This window comes from Oncorhynchus clarkii, chromosome 6 (assembly GCF_045791955.1).
Source record: "Oncorhynchus clarkii lewisi isolate Uvic-CL-2024 chromosome 6, UVic_Ocla_1.0, whole genome shotgun sequence".
Taxonomy (NCBI): Eukaryota; Metazoa; Chordata; class Actinopteri; order Salmoniformes; family Salmonidae; genus Oncorhynchus; species Oncorhynchus clarkii.
In genome coordinates, this window is record NC_092152.1 from 27,309,656 (window position 1) to 27,328,138 (window position 18,483).

The following is an 18,483-nucleotide window of genomic DNA, read 5'->3' on the forward strand; positions in this document are numbered from 1 at the left end:
AGCTACGTCACATCTGCCTGACCTGCGCACTGAATACTAGCTAGTTAGGGTGCTGTTAGCGCATCCTCCCAATAGTATTAGTAACAATATTCAGCAGCAAACGAGCTAATGTAAATGTTATGCAACGAAGTCATTCGAAACGCAACAGTAAGTACATTTTAAGTTTGGTTTTAGATGGACCGTGGGCACAGCATACTCCTAGTACAGGGCAGGGGCTAACGGTAGCCTAGCAATACCCCGGCTATCGTCGTTGGTTAACCAGTGATCTGTTTGTTTCGCTAGCCAGAATCCAAACATTCGCCCGCTTAATAAACTTGCTAGCTAACTAACATGTATATTGTTTATCCAATAGACTAGGAAACGCTACATAGAAAGCTAACGTATTGTCTTCGCTAACTAAACCAGCTAACTAGTTGAAATCGGACCAGTATCATTACATTATTATGCAATGAAGTACGTGGCAGTTGTGCCGGTGGATGCGCTAGTGGCCAAATGTCACCATTGGTATTGACACGCGTTGGTATCGATGTCATCAGTAATAATTACTGCTTAGCTTGTAGCTAACGTGTTTATTTTATCAAGACAATGAGCAGATGGAGAAATGGTGAGGCTCTGAAGCCAACATCCCAGACTCGTGTCCCCTTTGAATGATTTTCATCCAGTGAACTAGGACAGTCCACGTCATGGGAAGGTAGGCTCGACCGACTGAGTAGAGGACTAGGAATTGTTACCCTTTAATTATTATTCCATGGTCGGCATGCATGCCGCTATTGCATAGACTAGTCAAAGTGTATTGTACCATACATACCAAGGTCTCACTTGTCCTTACAGGATCAGCTTCTCGTGCCTCCCAGCCTCCTGGCACTTCAGCCTGTCACCCCTGGTTCTTCCTCGTCTACTGCTACCTTCATTCAGGCAGCTACTCTTATTTGGTCTGCTGGTGGGATTGCTAGGACTGCTTTACCTGTTGTTGGTAACAGGAAAGGGCCAGGACATCTGGATCAGAAAGGACAACTACTTCCATAGGTGAGTCACTAGTAGCGGCACATTAGAAGATACCATTACATATTCCTGTAAAGACAAGAAAATGTTTGGCTGAATTTGGCTTACAATTGTCAACTTTTCATTCACCTCTGATCACCAGACACTTGGCGAGAGTCACAGATGTGGAGGCCACCGACACCAGTAATCCCAACCTGAACTACGGTTTGGTGGTAGACTGCGGTAGCAGTGGCTCCAGGGTGTTTGTGTATTGTTGGCCCCAGCACAATGGTAATCCCCATGATCTGCTTGACATACGACAGATGAGAGACCAGCACAGGAAACCAGTTGTCATGAAGATCAAGCCAGGTGAGACATACCTGGTTGCTGATGACTGGTGTGCTGCTGGGAAGAGCCACATGTATACATTCCCACTCTGGTTTCATAATGTAAACTTGGCAAAAAAAGAAACGTCATCTCACTGTCAACTGCGTTTATTTTCAGCAAACTTATCATGTGTAAATATTTGTATGAACATAAGATTCATCAATTGAGACACAAACTGAACAAGTTCCACAGACATGTGACTAACAGAAATTGAATGTGTCCCTGAACAAAGGGGGGGGGGTCAAAATCAAAAGTAACACTCAGTATCTGGTGTGGCCACCAGCTGCATTAAGCACTGTAGTGCATCTCCTCATGGACTGCACCAGATTTGCCAGTTCTTGCTGTGAGATGTTACCCCACTCTTTCAACAAGGCACCTGCAAGTTCTCAGACATTTATGGGGGGAATGGCCCTAGCCCTCACCCGCCGATCCAACAGGTCCTAGACGTGCTCAATGAGATTGAGATCCGGGCTAATCGCTGGCAATGGCAGAACACTGACATCCCTGTCTTGCAGGAAATCACACACAGAACAAGCAGTATGGCTGGTGGAATTGTCATGCTGGGGGGGTCATGTCAGGATGATCCTGCAGGAAGGGTACCACATGAGGGAGGATGATGTCTTCCCTGTAACGCACAGTGTTGAGATTGCCTGCAATGACAACAAGCTCAGTCCGATGATGCTGTGACACACCGCCCCAGACCATGACGGACCCTCCACCTCCAAATCGATCCCGCTCCAGAGTACAGGCCTCAGTGTAACGCTCATTCCTTTGACGATAAACGTGAATCTAACCATCACCCCTAGTGAGACAAAACCACGACTCGTCAGTGAAGAGCACTTTTTGCAAGTCCTGTCTGGTCCAGCGACGGTGGGTTTGTGCCCATAGGCGACGTTGTTGCCGGTGATGTCTGGTGAGGACCTGCCTTACAACAGGCCCACAAGCTCTCAGTCCAGCCTCTCTCAGCCTATTGCGGACAGTCTGAGCACTGATGGAGGGATTGTGCGTACCTGGTGTAACTCGGGCAGTTGTTGCTATCCTGTACCTGTCCCACAGGTGTGATGTTCGGATGTACCGATCCTGTGCAGGTGTTGTTACATGGTCTGCCACTGCCAGGATGATCAGCTGTCCTTCCTGTCTCCTTGTAGCGCTATCTTTGGTGTCTCACAGTAGGGACATTTATTGCCCTGGCCACATCTGCAGTCCTCATGCCTCCTTGCAGCATGCCTAAGGCACGTTCACGCAGATGAGCAGGGACCCTTGGCATCTTTATTTTGGTGTTTTTCAGCATCAGTAGGAAGGCCTCTTTAGTGTCCTAAGTTCTTCTAACTGTGACCTTTAATTGCCTACCGTCTGTAAGCTGTTAGTGTCTTAGCGCAGAAATCCTGTTAACGGGATCAAATTCGACAACATCCGGTGAAATCGGAGCGCGCCAAATACAAAATCGTAATATTAAACATGAATGAAAATACAAGTGTTTTACATCGTTTAAAAGCGTAACTTCTTGTTAAATCAGCCGCTATGTCAGATTTCAAAAAGGCTTTACGACGAAAGCATACCATGCGATTATGAGGACAGTGCCCCACGTACAAAAGCATTAAACATTTTCCAAACAAGCAGAGTCGTCACGAAAGTCAGAAATAGCAATAAAACAAATCACTTACCTTTGAAGATCTTCCTCTGTTTGCAATCCCAAGGGGCCCAGCTACACATCAAATGGTCGTTTTGTTCGATGAAGTCCTTTATATCCCAAAAAGGTCAGTTTAGTTGGCGCGCTTGATTCAGTAATCCACCTGTTTCCCTCGTTCAAAATGCATACAAATTAATCCCAAAAGTTACTGATAAACTTCATCCAAACAAGTCAAACAACATTTCTAATCAATCCTCGGGTACCTTAGTATGTAAATATACAATTTATGTACATGTACAATTTAAATGTAAATGTACAATTTAAGATGGAGAATAGTATGTTCATTACCGGAGATGAATAACGAAGTGTGCACCCTCATCCACACACGCCACAATACTACAGTCAAAATGGGAGCCACCTAGGAAAACTAAAAATTCTAGCTCATTTAAAAAATAAAAAACAAGCCTAAAACTATTTATATAGACGTGGCATCTAGTGGAAGCCCTAGGAACTGCAATCTGGGAGGTATTCCTTTGATTTTCCCATAAACAAGGATTTGGATGGGCAGATTCCTGTCATATCAGTTCTGTTATACCCAGACATTATTTGAACAGTTTTAGAAACTTCAGTTTTCAATCCTAGCTTCTGGGCCTGAGTTACAGGCAGTTTACTTTGAGCACGTCAGTCATCCAAATTACCGAATACTGCCACCGGCCCTCAAGAAGTTAACCGTTCCACAGGTGCATGTTCCTTAACAAGCATGGGAAACAGTGTTTAAACCCTATACAATGACGATCTGTGAAGTTATTTGCATTTTTACAAATTATCTTTGAAAGACAGGGTCTGGAAAAATGACGTTTCTTTTTTTTGTTTAGAAGACATTGGCTTAGTTTAAAGCACTTATCCATTCCACCCAATAATGACGGAGCCATGGTCTTAATACTTTGTTATTTTTTTGTAGGCATCTCAGAGCTTGCAAAAACACCAGAGAAGGCCAGTGATTACATCCACCCCCTGCTGAGCTTTGCTGCCCAGCACATCCCCAAACACAAGCACCAGGAGACCCCTCTGTACATCCTGTGCACGGCTGGAATGAGGGTGCTGTCTGACAGGTACACCCCAATTTAGTATTTCTCATCTTGAGATGGAAACTTGCAAGTGTTTATTTTTTATTACCGCTGTGACCTCCCATGTTAACATTGGCCTATTTCCTCTTTTTCAGTCAACAGGAAGCACTTCTGGAGGATCTACGGACCGATATCCCTGTACATTTCAACTTCCTCTTTTCTGATTCCCATGTGGAGGTCATTTCTGGCAAGCAGGAAGGTGAGCTAACCTGTTTAGAGTAGCAGGCAAGCTAAACACTGGCCATTCAACATTGAGATGTCACCATCTGTGTTGAAAATGTGTGGAAATGCTGGAATATATAAATTATCCTTGTTTTTGGACAGGTGTGTATGCATGGATTGGAATCAACTTTGTCCTTGGAAGGTTTAATCACGTGGCTAGTGGTAAGTATCTAAATACATTTCCTTAAGATATCTGCATATCGTCATACTGAATACTTTAATTCCCTTATTTTACTTACCTCTGACACCACTTTATTTGTCTTTCATTATTTTTCTTCAATGGGACCCGTGGCTCCTTCCCCCATCCTTCCTATAGAGAGGGATGCAGTTGTAGAGGTGCAGGTACCTGGAGGTGACCAGCAGGAGGCGCTGGTGAGGAAAAGGACCGCTGGTGTTCTGGACATGGGGGGTGTCTCCACTCAGATAGCATATGAAGTGCCCAAAACTGTAAGCTTTGCTTCTCCACAACAGGTTATTATCAACAACAATTTCCCTTTTTTGTGCTCTTTTAATTTGTCACTCACTCATTTTCTCTTCCCACCACTCATTCCCTGGTTAAACCTGTAAACATCATGTTTGTCCTCTGGAGATGAAGTCCTCTCCATTCAGAGTGGACTATTGGAGGTCTGCTCTAAAGATAAGCCTGCTGCATTGCTTCATAGTAGAATGTGTTAGTTCAAACTCTAAAGGTAGACTCCGCAATTTGATATAGACGCATACAATAAACCGCATAGTGGGGTAATTTCTGCAACAGCTAAGAGCGTTAAAGTGCAAGAATCAACTTCTTCGCTGTTTTTGGTCCTCTGGCTACCATGCTATAACAGCATGAAGTGAACCCATGCACACACGCGCAGATATTGTGTCTGTAGCTAGCTTTCCATCCAACTGGCAACAGATTTTCATGCAAATATTTTAAAATCGCATTTTCCCACCAGATTCCATCAAATTTACTTGTGGATAAATGGCTGTGTGATGACGTAGTGCACATAAAACAAACAAAAACATACTTTTGCAGTTAAATAAATACTAGTTAAATGGATTTCCATTGCATTTAACTCTACTAATGGTTTTCTCTCAAAAAATGTTGCATTATATAGCGAGTTTGCCCACAAAAGCTCGCAGATACAGTGTGGGTAGGGCCTACATTAGATCTATTATTATTATGGACAAAATAGATCATATCACCTGAATAAGATCCTCAATATTTATTGGAAAGGAGCATAAAGCTCATCACCTTGCACTTTCACCACCCTGTGAAGTTTCATCTGTAGCCTAACAAACTGCATGGTTTCCCGACGAGTCGTAGGAGGACCACAAATGTTATTGGGTGACTTTACTTCAATATGATGGTTATAATATCAATATTTGTGTGTAAGTGTTAACGCCAACATTTCTTACATAATTTTTCCGACACAAAGATCCCACCTTGTCTAGCTTATTTTATCTTGTCGACATTTGGAAAGTTTACCGACAAATCTTCTGTTTCCATCAGGCCTGTTATGATTATTTATTTTTTTATCCAACATGTACTGTACTTGCATAAAAAGGTTGAATGGAAACCTGGTTACTGTGTGAGAGCAAAGTTTTGCATCTCGCTCATCTCAATATCTACGGTGCTGCTCGTGGCAACGTCATTTTGCTGAGTCTACTTTTAAGATCACAGATAATGCTTAAGAGCCATCGTGCAAAACATCCATGACCAGATAATAATACATTCATTTAAAGCAGTCCAAGTCCATCAGCTTTTCAGTCCTGCGCAATTATTTTTGCCAGTTCACAAAAATGTTTGGTTTTCAATTTACTATGACAATTTGCATGCGCTCTTACTCTTGTAGTTTTTGCTCTCCACTGAACGTAATTCACCTGCAGTTTTTTTCTAAATGCGGAACTTTATAGAACTGTCGTCTTGATCAAAGTTTCTTTAAGTAAATGGTTGTTATACACATAGACAGTCCTAGATAAAATAATGTAATTTCCTGGCTGATATTGAATGTTTGATTTTTATAGGAGGAAGTGGCCAAGAACTTACTTGCGGAGTTCAACCTGGGTTGCGATGCCCACCGGACAGAGCATGTCTACCGGGTGTATGTGTCCACCTTCCTGGGCTTTGGAGGCAATGCTGCTCGACAAAGATATGAGGAGAGCATTATCAGGAACACTCTCACTAAAAACAAGTAAGAACCTTTAACACATGCTATGATAGCTAATGATACTGATAGTTTACTAGTTTGACATTGCTCAGTGCTGTCATTATGGAGAGCTCATTTTAGTTGGTTTGTCCAGGCTCCTGGGTCTGCATGTAGGTGAAACGGCAGAGTCCCCCCTGCTCGACCCGTGTCTACCCATAGACCTGCAGGACGAGGTGGGGCCAGCGACACAGAAACTCCACCTGCGTGGCACAGGGGATTTTGATCACTGCAGACAGCTGCTTCAGCCCTTCCTTAACCGCAACAACGAGACTCACTCCTCCCTCAATGGCATCTACCAGCCTCCCATCGACTACCCCAACAGCCAGTTCTATGGGTTCTCTGAGTTCTACTACTGCACAGAGGATGTGTTGCGCATGGGCGGTGATTTTAACTCCTCAAAGTATTCCATTGCTGCCAAGGTGAGGCCTTACCACAGCAAAGCAGCACTTCTTCAATGTAGTTGGCACTCCTAACTGCATGGAAATGCATGTATTTCACCATAGCTTAGGCTAATTGCAGTAAGATGGTGGCTGTGTTTACAATCAACATTGTGCTTCATCTCCAGGGTTACTGCGCCACCCAGTGGAAATCTCTGAAAGAGCGATTTGACTCAGGCTTATATGCATCTCACGCTGATGTTCACAGACTCAAGTAAGTCCCACCACCAGCTTTGGCTCTTTAGTAAGACTTGAGTCCAGTAATAGTAAAGAGTTGTCGGGAGAATTCATGTAAACATTTGTCTTGTGTGCAGGTACCAGTGTTTTAAATCAGCCTGGATGTATGAGGTATTCCACTCAGGCTTCTCCTTCCCTATAGACTACAAAAACCTGAGGACTGCCCTCTTAGTTTATGATAAAGAGGTGCAATGGACTCTTGGAGCCATCCTTTACAGAACCCGCTTTCTACCTTTAAGGTAAGAGAACACTTGCTGTCACACTTCATCATGCTTTAACACTGTGATACGCCAATATATTTTTGCTGATTAGGATATGGAGAAAACTTGCACTATTTTACATTCCTTTCCAAGGGATATTCAGCAGGAGACCCTCAAAGGAGTCCACGCCCACTGGCATCACAGCTTCTCCTTTGTCAACAACCACTACTTGTTTCTGGCCTGCTTCCTGGTTGTCTTCCTCTCCATCTTGCTCTACTTGCTGCGACTCCGACGTATCCACAGCTGTACCACGCAGCGCTGCACCCCCTCTACTGTTGAGTGGTTAGAGGAGGGTCTGGGATCTCCCTCACTCCCTATCACCCTCTAGACTTCAGCTTTCACGCCAAAACCAGCTCCTTTCCCTATGCCTGCACTTTTATGTTCAGGCCTTCATTTGTTAGCTGGTAATGACAAAAAACTCTAAAACTGAGTTGGATTTTGAATGAATCCAATGAACAGAGAAACAGCACTGGGAGGGACTCTGGTATGGGAGATCTTGCATGTTGAGTTTGCATACTTGAGTTAACCATAAGATTGTCTTATTTATTTTTAATGATGTCAATCTGCCTTTTTTTTTATGTTGCTGGAAATATGAACTAGGTACTTGGTGTGTAACTCCTTGCCTGAGGTTTGAGAGCTCCCCATGCATACTTTATCCAGTCACGCAGGTTTTGTTAAAGCTTCCTGTAAGGTTCGAATGGCAGCTGCCTCATAACTTCCCCTAATTAGTCAATCAAAAAACAACACATTTTTAAAGAAAGTCCTTAAATTACTGTCTTTTCCAATTAGTGCACAGAATTGAATCAATGTGAATAGACGAGCAGGTTCGAGGAGGATCGTGAAACCGTTACTGTTTAGAGTACATACTGTATTAGCTCATATGTATAGATTCTCTGTACTTGAGTGGAGTTTCACTTCCTTTCCTGTCACATTATCCTGATGCAATTTAATATGTTTGTGTACTAGCGGCTCTGTTTGTCGTTTGGGTGCATGATTAGTGAATGCTTATTTATTGTGTGGAGGAATGGTGTATGCCTCTGCTTACCCTCTGTACTCCTCAGTGTAGACAGACACCTGTCATACTTTGATTGTCACTGCTTCTTTTTTTACTTTAGTTTCTTTTGTATCCTTTGTTCTGCCTTCTATTGCAGAACAGGCAGCATCTATCAAAGCTGCAATGGTGCAATATTTATTGTCTTATCACTGGAGAGACACTCCAGCTGAATCCACACAGGGCTCCAGTAGGGCTACAGTAGGGTAAAAAATGTCTGCTGTCTTTTCAGCTCAATGGTGTCACGTGATGGGGTGCAGATCATTTAATTAGAAATCTCGACAAACACACTGGGCTTCGTTTTCAGAAGCTGTGATATCACTGCTGTAAAGGGGTTAGTTTATGAAAGCATATAGGCCATATTTATATTGAAGGGTGTACTCAAATCAATTCACAGTTTGCACAGGATTTTTGTTTGTTTTACAATACCATTGGTGTTGAATAATAAAGAGATTGTTTTGAGACTTATGGTTCAAAATATCAACGAAAGCTACAAAAATCATCAAACGCAATCTGTTGATTTTCACTTGTGTTCACGTGGAATATATTGGGTGCCCTCGTTGTCTTGAGGAGAGTTGGAAGGAAATTGCTGATGAGTTTGAGTCCCCGTTGGTTATGTAAGTATTGAGTAAATAAACACATGCATATTTACAGCAGCCATGGTCAGGGTTTACACGTCCCCAGTAGCACGGGAAGAAAAGGAGTGTACCACAGGGATATCAATCAAGACGACTAGGCTGCAGTCAGCCACTAATGACCAGGTCACCCAAGCCTATTATAGGCCATGTTGTTGTAGCCGGCCTGTCAGAGTCTGGGTGACCAGGTTGGAAACACTGCACTATGGGGGTTTGTTTTCACTCCTCTCCCTGTCTGTCCTGTGTTACATTTCAGGTCTGCCAGCTGGTGATGGATGAGTCTGACGAGGACGTTAGTTTAATACAGGTTGACCGTTAAGATGGGAAATGTAAATGCTGCATTGAACAGATTACATGCAATGCATTTTACAGATTCATCTATTTTCACAATGAAATTGTCATTGTCCTGTAATTGTGAGAAATGCTTAGAGCTGAAACAACAGTAACTGGTCAAATTGTTTAGCTTAGCTAGTGGTCATTAATTCAAAGTGCCAGAGACTAGAGACAGTAGCTGTCTGAGATATCTGCATTTCGCATTTGTAAATTCAGTAAAGGTCTAACCTCACAAACCTCCTGCTGGCCTATACTATTCCTGTCATAGATAACCTTATCACCATATGGAATTATAGAAAGTACATACTACATGCATAATTGCACATCACAGATGCTTTTTGATGCTCTGTCTGCACCCTATAGCATTTTAAACCCCAGGAAACAGGTCTCAGCAGCCAATGGTTTTAATTCCAATAGGGGGCGTTGTTATCCATGGTAGCATTTTACAGTTACCCTGTAAGTACAGTCGTATATAATTACATGTATCAAACCAAGCAGAATGTTACAAATCAGAAATAGTCATGTAATAGCCACAGCATATGTGAAAGAGGGAATATGGTCCAATATTTGCTGTAATTTGTAAATTCCCTCTCAGATCATTGTTGAAAGTGTATACCAGCTGTAGTTGTCACCAGCAGCATTTGTGTACAAGTGGTGTAGGTGCTTCAAGAGGCTGCTCTCCATGTGCTGAGTCATCCTCCGTCTACACATGGGTCATACCACTTCAGCTTCCTACCTCCCCACTGAGTTGCACTGACGTTGGTTACGTGATGAAGTTTGAAGGCGGGATGTTTGAGGAGCTTACGCTACAACTTGTGAGGTGGTGGCGGTGATGGTAGGGCTGTAGGAGGGATCCCATCTGATCCTGCCTCTGCTGCACCTCATTCATGTCTTAAACAGAGTAGGCCTTATAAACAAACTAACAATGATTTATTTCCACAGCTTTACCACTTAAATTAGATTGGGATAAATTTGTTGTGGCAGAATGTTACATTTTAATTTATATATGAGATTTAGGCATTCAGTTTTAAGTACACTACATTACCAAAAGTATGTGGACACCTGCTTGTTGAACATATAATTTCAAAACCATGGGCATTAAAATGGAGTTGGGCCCCCATTTGCTGCAATAGCAGCCTCTACTCTTCTGGGGAGGCTTTGCACTAGATGTTGGAATATTGCTGGAGGGACTTGCTTCCATTCAGCCACGAGCATTAGTGAGGTTGGGCAGTTAGACCTGGCTCACAGTCAGCGTTCCAATTCATCCCAAAGGTGTTTGATGGGGTTGAGGTCAGGGCTTTGTGCAGGCCAGTCAAGTTCTTCCAAATCGATCTCTACAAACCTTTTCTGTATGGGCCTTGCACGAGGGAATTGTCATGCTGAAACAGGAAAGGGCCTTCGCTAACTGTTGCCACAAAGTTGGAAGCACAGAATCGTCTAGAATGCCATTGTTTGCTGTATCGTTATAATTTCCCTTCACTGGAACTAAGAAGCCTAGGCTGAACCATGAAAAACAGCCCAAGACTATTATTCCTCCTCTACCAGTTTCCACTACTCCAGAGTCCAACGGCAGCTAACTTTATACCACTCCAGCCGATGCTTGGCATTGCACATGGTGATCTTAGGCTTATGTGCAGCTGATCGGCCATGGAAGCCCATTTCATGAAGCTCCCTTGTGCTGACGTTGCTTCCAGAGGTAGTTTGGAACTCGATAGTGAGTGTTGCAACCAAGGACATACAATTGTTATGCTCTACGCGCCTCGGCGATCCCGTTCTGTGAGCTTGTGTGGCCTACCACTTCGCAATGAGCCGTTGTTGCTCCTGGATGTTTCCAATTCAGAATAAAAGCACGTACAGTTGACCGGGGCAGTTTTAGCAGGGCAGAAATTTGAAAAAACTGGCTTGTTGGAAAAGTGGCATCCTATGACGGTGCCACTTTGAAAGTCACTGAGCACTTCAGTAAGGCCATTATACTGCCAATGTTTGTCTATGGAGATTGCATGGTGGTGTGCTTGATTTTATACACGTCGGCAATGGGTGTGGTTGAAATAGCCAAATCCATTCATTTGAAGGGGTGACTGCATGCCTTTGGTGATGTTGTGTATACTGCATCTGGATAGGTGTCTAGACTAGGGAGAACAATGTTGATAATTTAAGTAGCCTAATCTTAAATGTTTTATGATTGATAATGAGTAGATGATCCTTCTGTCTTTGCGACATTAGGCAGGTTTCCATCCAACCTTTTTATGAAGTAAAGTAGGCTAAATGTTGGACAAAACATTTCAAGACAGTCGAAATGTCGACAAAAAAAAATATGCTAGACAAATTGGTGTCATTTGTGTTGGTAAAATTAATTATGTGGGAAATGGCGGTGGAAACGCCTTTATGTGAAAATATTGACATAATAACCATATCAAAGTCAATTTGGAGTCCGCTATTATGTGTTGTGTGGTCCTCCCACTTTGATTTGGGAAAGCATGCAGTTTATTAGGCTACAGACTAAATACATTATGATGAACTTCACAGGGTGGCGAAAGAGCACGGTGATGAGCTTGACGATCCTTTCCAATAAATACCGAGGATCTTATTCTGGTGACATGATGATAGATGCTTGGCTGCCGTTTGACAAATAAAAATAGTCTTGCTCTTTTGTCCATAATAATCTCATCATGCAGTAGGCTATACCCGCACTGAGTGGTCGGTCACATTCGCCGTATAACCCCCACAAAAATGTAGATAAAACGATCAGGAGAGTTGAAAAAGCGATGGAAACCCATTTAAATTGTATTTTGTATTCGGTACATGGGAATTTAACCGCAAAAGCTAGTTTTATGTGCACTACTCAACACGCACAGCCTTTTATAAAGTACATTTGATGGAACCATCTCTGGTGGGAAAATGCTTTTAGAATATTCACGTGAAAATCTGTCGGCAATTGGGTGGAAACCTATTTTATGTGGCGTTCTTTTAAACTACTTATGTAGATCAACATTTGGTCCTGTTCAGTGGCAGAACTAAAGTTTTATACATGGGGTGGCCAGGGGGAGGCCAAGGCTACTTCAGGGGGTCCATAGACCATGACAGAAAATTAGTGTGTAACCCTAACTTGGCATCTAAGGAGCATCAATGAATCCTATAATTGCTGATTAGAGGTAGAAGTGATAATTCACTTAACCCGGAGTTCTTCAATGTGGCAGATGGTGTGGTCCAAAAGGGTTACTTCTCTAGAATTCTTTAACATACTATGAATTGTTAGTCTCTACCTGCAGCTAAATGTATCACTCACTCACACACACACACACACACACACACACACTTGGGTCACTTTTCATGAATATATAATCTGGGTCTATAAGTGTTGAACATCCAAAATATTTTCAGAAAATAAAGCTCAAGCACCAAGGAGATAATATAGCATTTGTGTGTTACATAAATTGCATAGTTTATTTACAAAAAGGTAAACTTACTGCAATTTGACATACCGAGTATAAAGCAGAAATGGACTTGAAAAATAAAAATAATTTGGTTCCCAGTAATATTACAAATTTACAGTATCATATTTATGCTCATATATATTAGGTTAACTAGTAGCAAAGAATAGTTTTGGAATTGGCCTAATCAAGACCAAATTAAATCTGTGTTACATGATACCCTTTGGATTTGTTATTTTAGGATGTCAGTGTACTAGCTAGTACACAGTGCAGGTTTTAATCATGACCAGAGGAACCAAATTATCCTAGGTAGATTTAAAACAGCATAATTCTGCGGTTCTGGTGAGAACTGGCAAAATGTTTCACAAAATCATCCATGTTGAGGGAGCGTGCCCTCCTTGACTCAACACTGAGAATTCCGAGGTGACTTAACCTGTCATCAACCATTGTTGTCCTAAAGTGGGTTTTAATAAATTTTAAAGCTGAGAAGCTTCTCTCGCAAGAAGCACTGCTGACGGGTGTAACAGAAATCTTACAAAGTCAAAAAAGCTCATGGAAGACCTCTTTATAAGGTTCTAGAAACACAAAGTCAAGGAGAGTAGACATTCTGTACCTTCCACTATTCTCTCTCCTATCAAGAAGCCACTTGGTTTGATGAACCTCATGTTGAGGTCCTCTAAATCTGTCTCAAAGGTCTGAGCAAAGGCAAACAGAGGCTCCTCAATCAATAACGTATTATTTGGGTTGAGAGACTGGACCCCTTGCATTATCTTGCAATTCTTCTTTGAAAAACACCTCTGCAGCTCAGCTGTGAGACTGTCAAGCACCTGATAAAAGATAGCTATTTGGAAGCTCTCACCATTACTATGGTCACTATTTTTCTGTATTACAGTGCTCATCATCAATGAGTCGTGAAATCTTAAGCTTGTTTTACACACTGTTTGCAGAGCACTGCAAAATAAGTGTACAATCTCTTCAACCTCTTTCCATAGTTCTCCATAGTAACCCTCACTTCTGTAGTCCTGTAATGTGTCTAAGGGCACCTATTAGATCCACAGCCCTTGCTAGGTCAAGAGAGCTTGATAGACATTTGGCATCACCAAGCACTTTGCAAAAGGTAACCAAAAGCCCTATGAAATGTAAATCTATCTGAGAAAGAAGGCCGCTTGCCTCCACTGATCTATCACCACTATTTTCAAGTGTGATACCCTGTAGCACTCTCAGAACTGCTGGAAGACTGTCCCTCAGATTACAGCATTCCATGTAGCCCAGACCATGTTTTTCAAGGCAATCAATTATACATTTTGTGAGACCTGCTGCATCTAAGCTTCAGCTGACAAAGTGTAAAAAGCTTTTGTGGATGGTCCCGTTATAATAGTACCTCACAACTAAAGCCATTTGTTCTTTTTTCTACACTAAAAACTTCACTTTCTTTTACTTCTCTTATTATTTCACTTTGTACCATCTCAGCTAAGCCCTCAAGAACTTTGTTCTGGATTTGGTGGCTTGTGTACTTAGCATTGCCACATGCATTCATCCTTTTCTCTATGAGAGGGTCATACGTTGCTATTTCTTCTAAGATTGTCAAAAAATGACCCTTGTTGTGAGAGTCATGACTCTCTGACCTCTCTGTGCTATATTTTGAGTGGCAGTTAGTAGGAGCACATCTGCAATTGTTTTAATGTAAGTACAGTTTTCCTTCACTTTCTTTTCCCGGTCCTTATTTATGACATCTAACATTGATGAGTTGCTGTCAATAGCCCTTTTATGCTGATCCCAAGCATACATAGCATTGATATGATGCTCTGCCCTCGAATGGAGCTTAAACCCAGAATCTTTCAACTGTGATGTGAATGCAGATTCAGGTTTATTGGGCAGAGAAAAATGAATCTTGACTTACAGAATATTCAAGTCATGAATTGTCCTTATACCAGGATCTGTTGAAAGCTCCTGAAAGAGTTCTAGGAAATGTTTACAAACATGTCTGAAATACACGTTAAATAATGTGTCATACTTCTATGGAAATGTATAATTAAGGGATCCACAATATTAGATACTAACAGCTGCTAACTAAAATGTGTAGTTTAAAGTAGGCCTGGCTTACCATTGGGTCCTTTTAGAACAGAAGTATGATATCTCTGCCTTTCTTTTCCTGTTTAATTGACTCTATGCAAAAATAAGACAGTCTATGGTTACATCTAAGCATCCAATTACCCACATTTTAGTCCAATCTCAATCTCAATTATAAATCCCCTTTATCATAACTGTACGTTAAAATCAACTACCGGCCTAAGTTACCAGTTAGATCATGGCTGGCCCTACTCTGCAGTAAGTTACTAGTTAGATCATGGCTAGCCCTACTCTCCAGTAAGTCATTTAGCTAGCTAAAATGTCTTAGCCTGTTTGCTATCGTAAAGTTGTATCTGCAAACTGTGATAATCTTTTGAGTAATGTTAACATTTTGATAATAACAATTGTTCCTTTTGAGTTCAAGTATGAAAATATAACTGAGATAATGGATTTCAAATTGCTGAATGTTAACTTGCTGAACACTAATAGCCCATCATATGTGAAAAAATCCACTTATGACTCTAACCCAGTCATTTGTCATACGCTTAGGATCTGGAAACAGATTAGGTATTTTCTTAACATACCCACTGTATACATTGACAGTCTGATTTGCCTGAATCATGCTTTCTACCCTGCATTGGATGATGTGGTGTTTTCACAGTGGAGGGAGAAGGGGCTCACAACAATTGGTAATCTATACATAGATGGTCAGTTAGCTTAATTTCAACAATTACAGGGAAAGTTCAACATGCCAACAACACATTTTTTCAGATACCTCCAAATCAGGAATTTCGTAAGGACACATATCCCACAGTATGGCATGAAGCCAAATAGTCCTACATTAGATAGCTTGATCCTTGTCAAACCCCATTCAAAAGGGTCGGTCTCTAGACTGTATGATGTGCTACAAGCCCACATAGAGGTATCCACAGACACCATTAAAAAGGCTTGGGAACAAGAACTTGGCTCAGAAATCTCAGATGAGGACTGGGTAGAAGCTTTCAGGAATATAAACCACAGTTCAGTGAATGCCAGACACAACCTTGTACAGTTTAAGGTGATACACAGGTTACATTACTCAAAAGTAAAACTGCATAAAATATTCCCGGACACCTCACCACTGTGTGAGAGGTGCAAGCAGGATGAGGGGACGTTGACCCACTTATTCTGGACATGTCCTAAGTTACATGTTTACTGGGCTCTCATTTTTTATTATTTATCTAGAGCCTTTGATAGAGTTCTAGCCCCAGACCCATTGACCGCTCTGTTTTGCACAGTTGATGGGAATAATCACGAAGGGAAAGCTGTCTCTCTCTGTACTCTATTAGCCAAAAGGCTCATATTGCAATTTGGAAACTGGAGACTGTACCTACCTAGGAAATGTAATACATATGGAAAAGATTCGATACAATACCTCCAATAGAAGTCCAATGTTTTACAAAATATGGCAGCCGATACTGGATAAATGGTCTAGTCCCGCTTCCTAACTGGGTTGACGATCTGCTGCTACTCTGTGCTGTACTCCCTCAATATTTATTTTTGGCTTAACTACACTGCTTGTAATGACTATATGCTGTCTTCCTATACATGTACCACCTAATAGGATTTAGTTTTATTTTGTGTATGTGTGAGTTAAGTTTTGTTTTGTCCTCTAAATTGGCCATCCCATTCAACAGTACAATGAATGTCAATGTTAGTATTGCTGTCTTTTTTATTTTATTTTTTATTGTAAAATAATAAACATATTATTTAAAAAAAACTTGCTGAACACTGACAGCTGTAGACTACTAGTTACCCCACATTAGCTAAACATTCGTATAATGTAACTTACGACACTGTACTGTATGTGTCTATTATTAGCACAGATGTAAACATAATGTTAGGCTATATTGTGAACCGATCTCTCTTTATCCTGTTAACTGTCTGCCAAAGGTCTAACATTAACTTACACAGCGAATCAACTTTCGTAAAAATTGTTCAGGAAACCTAAACCTGATGCTAAACATTAAAACTTAATATGATGCTTTCGCCAATCTCTTTAAAGAGCTCGTGGAGCTGTGGAAATATGATCTATTCTTCTGTATGTTCTTCTTATTCTTCTGTATCTCGCAAACAACGTTAATATTCTCTCTTCCTCGTCCTCGATTTGAAAAATGCGCCGCCATTCGTCAAAAAAAATGCTTCTTGAAATTAGATGTCAATCAACATCAAACTGCCAGAAGCGAATTAAATGTTCCTGTTGCCCCAACTAAGGTTTGCACTGGTGGGCCTAATTTGATCTCAAAGTGACATTTTTACTTCTGGTCTGCAACCAGAGTCAGTGGATTGCAGAAGTCCGGATAACAAATTACTGAGCGATGTAATGTAGAAAATGTGAGAATGGGTTATGAACACACGTGTTGAGCTTTTTTGGTTGTTAGAGGCCATTTTGAACCAAAACTACATTACAGAAGATTTGGAGCAGTAAACCTCCCATTGAAAGATCCCAGACCAACTGTGATTGATTAACTCCTGTTCTGGTATTTCTAGAGTATCTGAAACCAAAGGATTGATATGCTGCTCCTTTTTGTTAAAATGCTGTACACTGTAAAGGGCATGAAATTGACACAAGGCTAATTCATATGACTACCACCCACATGACCAGCAGTGGGGCTGAACATCTGCATGTAAGGGGAGTGAGATGATGTTGGTCAGAGGCAATCTAGGCACTTGAATATCTACATTTAATTTGTATATCATTTTAAATTATGAAAACAATTGTATTTTTTTACCTTTATTTAACTAGGCAAGACAGTTAAGAACAAATTATTTACGTAATCGGGTGGAAGACGGCTAGTGATGGCTATTTAACAGTCTGATGGCCTTAAGATTGAAGCTGTTTTTCAGTCCGTTGTACCTATACTGACCTAGCCTTCTGGATGATTGTGGGGTGAACAGGCCGTAGCTTGGGTGGTTGATGTCCTTGATTAACTTTTTTGGCCTTCCTGTGACATCGGGTGCTGTAGGTGTCCTGAAGAGCAGGTAGTTTTCCCCCAGTGATGTGTTGGGCAGACTGCACCACCCTCTGGAGAGCCCTGCGGTTGCGGGCGGTGCAGTTGCCGTATCAGGCAGTGATACAGTCAGACAGGATGATCTGAATTGTGAGGGTGTTAGGGACCAAGATACATTTCTTCAGCTTCCTGAGGTTGAAGAGGCACTGTTGCTCCTTCTTCACTCAGCACCCTGTCTGTGTGGGTGGACCATTTCAGATCGTCAGTGATGTGTACGCCGAGGAACTTTAAGTGTTTCACCGTCTCCACTGTGGTTCCGTTGATGTGGATAGGGGCGTGCTTCCTTTGCCATTTCTTGAAGTCCACGATCAGCTCCTTTGTTTTGTTGATGTTGAGTGAGAGGTTATTTTCCTGGTACCACTCTCCCAGGGCCCTCACCACCTCCTTGTAGGCTGTCTCGTCAATGTTGGTAATCAGGCCTACTACTGTTGTGTCGTCTGCAA

At 41.7% G+C, this 18,483-nt stretch overlaps 1 protein-coding gene across 4 annotated transcripts; it reads left to right on the forward strand.

Moving 5' to 3' along the window:
* Positions 1 to 8,985, forward strand: LOC139410887 (ectonucleoside triphosphate diphosphohydrolase 4-like). Of its 4 annotated transcripts, none has more exons than XM_071156520.1 (14): positions 1 to 147; positions 583 to 691; positions 832 to 1,026; positions 1,145 to 1,350; positions 3,960 to 4,110; positions 4,221 to 4,324; positions 4,450 to 4,509; positions 4,664 to 4,794; positions 4,937 to 4,982; positions 6,353 to 6,521; positions 6,631 to 6,955; positions 7,102 to 7,187; positions 7,288 to 7,449; positions 7,564 to 8,985. In XM_071156520.1, exons 2-14 carry the CDS (start codon positions 684 to 686, stop codon positions 7,796 to 7,798), a joined length of 1,878 nt encoding a protein of 625 aa, XP_071012621.1. In that variant the 5' UTR covers positions 1 to 147; positions 583 to 683; the 3' UTR covers positions 7,799 to 8,985. The 4 variants fall into 4 exon arrangements, with proteins under 4 accessions (XP_071012621.1, XP_071012624.1, XP_071012623.1 ...); XM_071156523.1 differs by having other exon boundaries at positions 4,957 to 4,971; positions 6,355 to 6,521; XM_071156522.1 differs by lacking the exon at positions 4,937 to 4,982 and having other exon boundaries at positions 4,664 to 4,818; positions 6,355 to 6,521.
* Positions 8,986 to 18,483: the final 9,498 nt, after the last annotated feature.

Coding starts and splice junctions, on each gene's coding strand:
- LOC139410887 (XM_071156520.1), top strand. Junction 4,983..6,352: donor CTATTGGAGGTCTGCTCTAA/AGATAAGCCTGC, acceptor TTTGATTTTTAT/AGGAGGAAGTGGCCAAGAAC. Junction 7,450..7,563: donor ACCCGCTTTCTACCTTTAAG/GTAAGAGAACAC, acceptor TTCCTTTCCAAG/GGATATTCAGCAGGAGACCC.